We start from the raw sequence: 5,839 nt of genomic DNA, 5'->3' as shown, positions 1-5,839 counted from the left end.
CTCCCTCTCTGTCTCTGTTTCTCCCTCTCTGTCTTTCTCTCTGTCTCTCTGTCTCTGTCTCTGTTTCTCCCTCTCTGTCTCCCTCTCTGTCTCTGTGTCTCTCAGTGCCAGGTATGGATGGAGGGCAGACCTACAACACTTCAGGTGACTGACTGTTCTAACTTTATGTCCTGATGCCATATGTGAGTTGAATATGTGAGTTGAAGCACCTTTCGGTTTGACAAGTGTCCCCGCGTGTGTGTGATGTCCTCCAGGCTTTCTTCCATTTTCTGCTGTTGTTGACAACTCTGCAAAACGCCAACAGGCATGTGGGGGAGGGGTCTTGAAATGCAACACCCCCCCACACCCACAATCTTGCTGCCAGCGGTCCATTCAAATCATTTGGGCTAATATCCAGATCTCCAACTGAACAAGGTGATTTTGGAAGTATGGCTACGCGAGACTAGTCTCCAGTCCGGTTGCACAGGTCGTTGATGTCCGAACGGTCTGACCAGACTCCAAAGCCTGCAGCAGCCCGCAGTGTCCAATTTTCCCATTGGCCTTCCTCCCGAAGCCCAGGAAACTGTCCTCTGTGTCTCTGGCCCGTGGATCCTTCTGCCTCCGTAGGTCCAGAAGGAGGGAGGCTCTGGCACATCGTCACTGTTGACCATGTTCAACAGGCGAGTCAGTCTGGAAGCCAATCCACTCAACACCCGGAACACCTGAACCCTCCTCCTCTCAGGAAGACAACGTCACGTGTGGTGGGTTTGTTTATTAGGCATAGCACACTTTCCCCATCGCTCAGAACTTTCTGTTGGATATTCAAACGGATGTTGAATCTTCGCTTGGGCCACCTGAGACAGTTGTATTTCCTCAAAATCATTGATCATTACACTCTGTGATAAAGCACCGAAGGCATCGCTAATGTCCAGAAACACCGTGGGAAACGATTCATGCTTGATGTCATCCCATTCCAGTTTTAAGGAAGGAAAGCTCGTTCGTACCCTGTCTGTGTATAAAGGCCTGTTGTTTGGGAGAGAGAATACCTGCATCTACAAGCCATGGTAGTGTGCAGGTGGGCGAGCATTTCATAAACACTTTCTAGACAGAGGGGAAGAGGGAGATGTCTCTCCATGTAGATGGATCATCTGTAACATTGTATCGTTGGGTGTATTCTGTGTTTTAGAGCACACTTCCATGAGACCAGGTAGCATTCCATTAACTTCTTGGATATAGGGGGCGCTCTTTTAATTTTTGGATGAAAAAACGTTCCCGTTTTAAACAAGATATTTTGTCATGAAAACATGCTCGACGATGCATATAATTGACAGCTTCGGAAAGAAAACACTCTGACGTTTCCAAAACTGCAAAGATATTGTCTGGGAGTGCCACAGAACTGATGCTACAGGCGAAACCAAGATGAAATTTCAAACAGGAAGTGCCCCAGATTTTGAAGGCGCTGTGTTCCAATGTCTCCTTATATGGCTGTGAATGGGCCAGGAATGAGCATACACTTTCTGTCGTTTCCCCAAGGTGTCTGCAGCATTGTGACGTATTTGTAGGCATATCATTGGAAGATTGACCATTTTACACTACATCAACCAGGTGCTCGCTTGGTGTCCTCCGTCGCAATTATTGCGTAATATCCAGCTGCGTGTATTTTTCCATTTGCTTCCGAGGAGAAACCCAACTGCCACGAATGATTTATCATCGAATAGATATGTAAAAAACACCTTGAGGATTGATTCTAAACAACGTTTGCCATGTTTCTGTCGATATTAATGGAGTTAATTTGGAAAAAAGTTTGGTGTTGTAATGACAGAATTTTCGGGGGGTTTTCTTAGCCAAACGTGATGAACAAAACGGAGCGATTTCTCCTTCACAAATAATCTTTGCTATCTAACTGAGAGTCTCCTCATTGAAAACATCCGAAGTTCTTCAAAGGTAAATGATTTTATTTGAATGCTTTTCTTGTTTTTGTGAAAATGTTGCCTGCTGAATGCTAGGCTTAATGCTATGCTAGCTATCAATACTCTTACACAAATGCTTGTGTAGCTATGGTTGAAAAGCATATTTTGAAAATCTGAGATGACAGTGTTGTTAACAAAAGGCTAAGCTTGTGAGTGAATATATTTCTTTCATTTCATTTGCGATTTTCATGAATAGTTAACGTTGCCTTATGGTAATGAGCTTGAGGCTATGATTACGCTCCCGGATACGGGATTGCTCGACGCAAGAAGTTAATCATTAAAGATATGCATGAGTACATGGGAGTACTGGGGCCTTGTGGTCGTTAAAGTCTGAGTTCGTCAGAGTACTAAGTGGATTGTAAGAGCATTTAAAAACATAAATAAAGACAATGGGTTTTTTTCACTTTGATTTGTAGCCGCAATGTTACAGTACCTGCTCTCCACCAACATGTACCCTGACCCCCAATACAGCCAACATGTACCCTGACCCCCAATACAGCCAACATGTACCCTGACCCCCAATACAGCCAACATGTACCCTGACCCCCAATACAGCCAACATGTACCCTGACCCCCAATACAACCAACATGTACCCTGACCCCCAATACAGCCAACATGTACCCTGACCCCAATACAACCAACATGTACCCTGACCCCCAATACAGCCAACATGTACCCTGACCCCCAATACAGCCAACATGTACCCTGACCCCCAATACAGCCAACATGTACCCTGACCCCCAATACAGCCAACATGTACCCTGACCCCCAATACAGCCAACATGTACCCTGATATGTTATAATGTACAATAACACACAACACGTACAATAACCTTCTCCCTCCTCTTCCTCTCCAGCCTACCAGTGGGAGTCGTCTGATTGGCTGTCCCCGTCCCGGCTCCGCCTACCTGGCATCGATGGGGGGTGTGACATTACAGATGACCTTCCGTCGTTCAGCAGAGCAGGAAGCGTGTACTCATTACAGCTGGACAACGGGCTGGGGGGGTACAGGAGGGAAAGAGAGAGAGGAAACTCAGGGGACAGAAGAAGCCTCAGGTCACTCTCAGCTGAGAGGAGGGGGTATGAGAGAGAGCGAGAAAGAGACATGGAGAGAGGGAGAGGGACGGAAAGAGCGAGAGGGAGAGGAATGGAGAGAAGAAGAGGGATGGAAAGAGAGAGAGGGAGAGGGATGGAAAGAGAGAGAGGGAGAGGGATGGAGAGGGCAAGAGGGAGAGGGATGGAGAGGGCGAGAGGGCGAGGGATGGAGGGAGAGAGAGTGCGAGGGATGGAGGGAGAGAGAGAGATGGAGGGAGAGAGAGCGAGAGGGATGGAGAGAGCGAGAGGGATGGAGGGAGAGAGAGGGAGAGGGATAGAAAGACAGAGAAGAATGGGGAGAGGGATGGAGGGAGAGAGAGGGATGGAAGGAGAGAGAGATATAAGATATGGAGGGAGAGTTCACAGAGGCTATGGTTCAGCTGATAGAAGAGATCAGAGAGAACCCTCAGGGGATAGAAGAGGAAACAGGAGTGAGTGTAGAGACGGAGGGGGCACAGGGGTGGCCAGACCACACACAGCAGACAGAAAGTACGAGAGGAGGTATGAGAGGCATGCAGGGACAGGGTACGGCATAGACAGAGTATTCACGCTCGAAAAAAGAGTCCACTCCAGCGAGGGAGAGAAAGAGCACCAACCTATTGATCGAGAGGAGACCTCCTCACCAGTGTATGAAGAGTACCGTGAACCCAACCCAGATACAATCTCTGCCCCAGACCCTGTTCCAGAACCTGACCAGAACCACTATGATACTCTTCCCCCAACACGGCCTGCTTACCAGGGTTACCCCTCTCCTCCTCCAGGGCTCAACCTCCACCCAGCCCAGCTGCTACCCCCGCTCAGGGCCTGGGACGGACAGAACGCCTGGGCGCCCCTGGAGGTGACCCAGGGGTCCGGAGTTGGCGGTCACGGTTCAAGGCTAGAGAGGTCTGAGTCAGGAGATGAGCTGGAGAGACTGTTGAATCTGGTGTCGCTCAGAGCTCGGAGGGCTACACGCACACAGAGACCCTCTGAAACACCCCCTCCTCCAGAACCATCCACTGGCTGGGACGGGCTTTACTGATCAGAGAATTCTCCAGAACCATCCACTGGCTGGGACGGGCTTTACTGATCAGAGAATCCTCCAGAACCATCCACTGGCTGGGACGGGCTTTACTGATCAGAGAATCCTCCAGAACCATCCACTGGCTGGGACGGGCTGTACTGATCAGAGAATCCTCCGGAACCATCCACTGGCTGGGACGTACTGATCAGAGAATCTTCCAGAACCATCCACTGGCTGGGACGGGCTGTACTGATCAGAGAATCCTCCGGAACCATCCACTGGCTGGCTCTTTTGCGAGGCATGACCAGCACAAGACAAGCTCCTGCAATAGAGTCTCTAGATTGAACAACTTCTTAAATAATATCAAATCTATTTAAATGCAGTCACTGTAAGATAATAGAAACGTTCCACACATTACCTCAATAGTGCAACACAACATGCAGTTCTGTTTTCACAACATGTAGTTCTGTTTTCCCAACATGCAGTTCTGTTTTCCCAACATGCAGTTCTGTTTTCCCAACATGCAGTTCTGTTTTCACAACATGTAGTTCTGTTTTCCCAACATGTAATTCTGTTTTCACAACATGTAGTTCTGTTTTCACAACATGCAGTTCTGTTTTCCCAACATGCAGTTCTGTTTTCCCAACATGCAGTTCTGTTTTCCCAACATGCAGTTCTGTTTTCCCAACATGCAGTTCTGTTTTCCCAACATGCAGTTCTGTTTTCCCAACATGCAGTTCTGTTTTCACAACCTGTAGTTCTGTTTTCACAACATGCAGTTCTGTTTTCACAACATGTAGTTCTGTTTTCACAACATGCAGTTCTGTTGATGTAACTATTAATGCTTTGAGTCTGTAGCGGACCATTTTAACTCATGTACAGTATGATTACATTACATACACAGACACACAGACGGAGAGAGAGAGAGAGACACAGACGAAGAGAGACAGACACACAGATGGAGAGAGACAGACACACGGAAAGAGAGACAGACACATGGAGAGAGAGAGAGAGACAGACAGAGAGACAGGTGGAGAGAGAGACAGACAGAGAGAGAGAGACACAGAGACGGCGAGAGAGACAGACAGACACACAGAGAAGGAGAGAGAGACAGACAGACAGAGAGAGACAGACAAACACACAGAGACGGAGAGAGAGAGACAGACACACAGAGACGAAGAGACGAAGAGACAGACAGACAGACAGACCGAGAGAGAGACAGACAGACACACACAGACGGAGAGATAGACAGACACACAGAGACAAAGAGATAGGCAGACACACAGAGAAGGAGAGTGAGAGAGACAGACAGACAGACAGACAGACAGACAGACAGGCAGGCAGACAGGTAGACAGACAGACAGACAGACAGACAGACAGACAGACAGACAGACAGACAGACAGACAGACAGACAGACACAGGCTATTGAATAGCTGCAGTCACAACCTGTATCTTCACAGTCTCAACAAATGAAGTGTGGATTCTCTGTTCATTTGCAGTTATATGTTATATATTTTACTACAGACCTGCCATTCTACATGTACTGTATGTTTGTCTTCTGTCTGATTGTAAATATACAGTATATATATATATATATAATATACAGTATATATATAATATACAGTATATATAATATACAGTATATATATATATATAATATACAGTATATATATAATATACAGTATATATATATATATAATATACAGTATATATATATATATATAATATACAGTATAAATATAATATACAGTATATATATATATAATATACAGTATATATATATAATATAC

At 46.4% G+C, this 5,839-nt stretch overlaps 1 protein-coding gene across 1 annotated transcript in view; it reads left to right on the top strand.

The window, feature by feature from the left end:
- Positions 1-5,608, top strand: part of LOC135562556 (protocadherin Fat 3) — a gene marked incomplete at its 5' end in the record, with an annotated part of 349,011 nt that extends 343,403 nt beyond the window's left edge. The window contains 2 exon segments of the mRNA XM_065005063.1: positions 2,808-2,955; positions 3,376-5,608. Of these exon segments, the coding sequence (XP_064861135.1) occupies positions 2,808-2,955; positions 3,376-4,066 (839 nt within the window).
- Between the last annotated feature and the right edge of the window lie 231 nt (positions 5,609-5,839).

The sequence above is a fragment of the Oncorhynchus nerka genome, linkage group LG19 (genome assembly GCF_034236695.1).
Source record: "Oncorhynchus nerka isolate Pitt River linkage group LG19, Oner_Uvic_2.0, whole genome shotgun sequence".
NCBI lineage: Eukaryota > Metazoa > Chordata > Actinopteri > Salmoniformes > Salmonidae > Oncorhynchus > Oncorhynchus nerka.
This window is presented reverse-complemented; position numbering and strand designations above follow the sequence as displayed.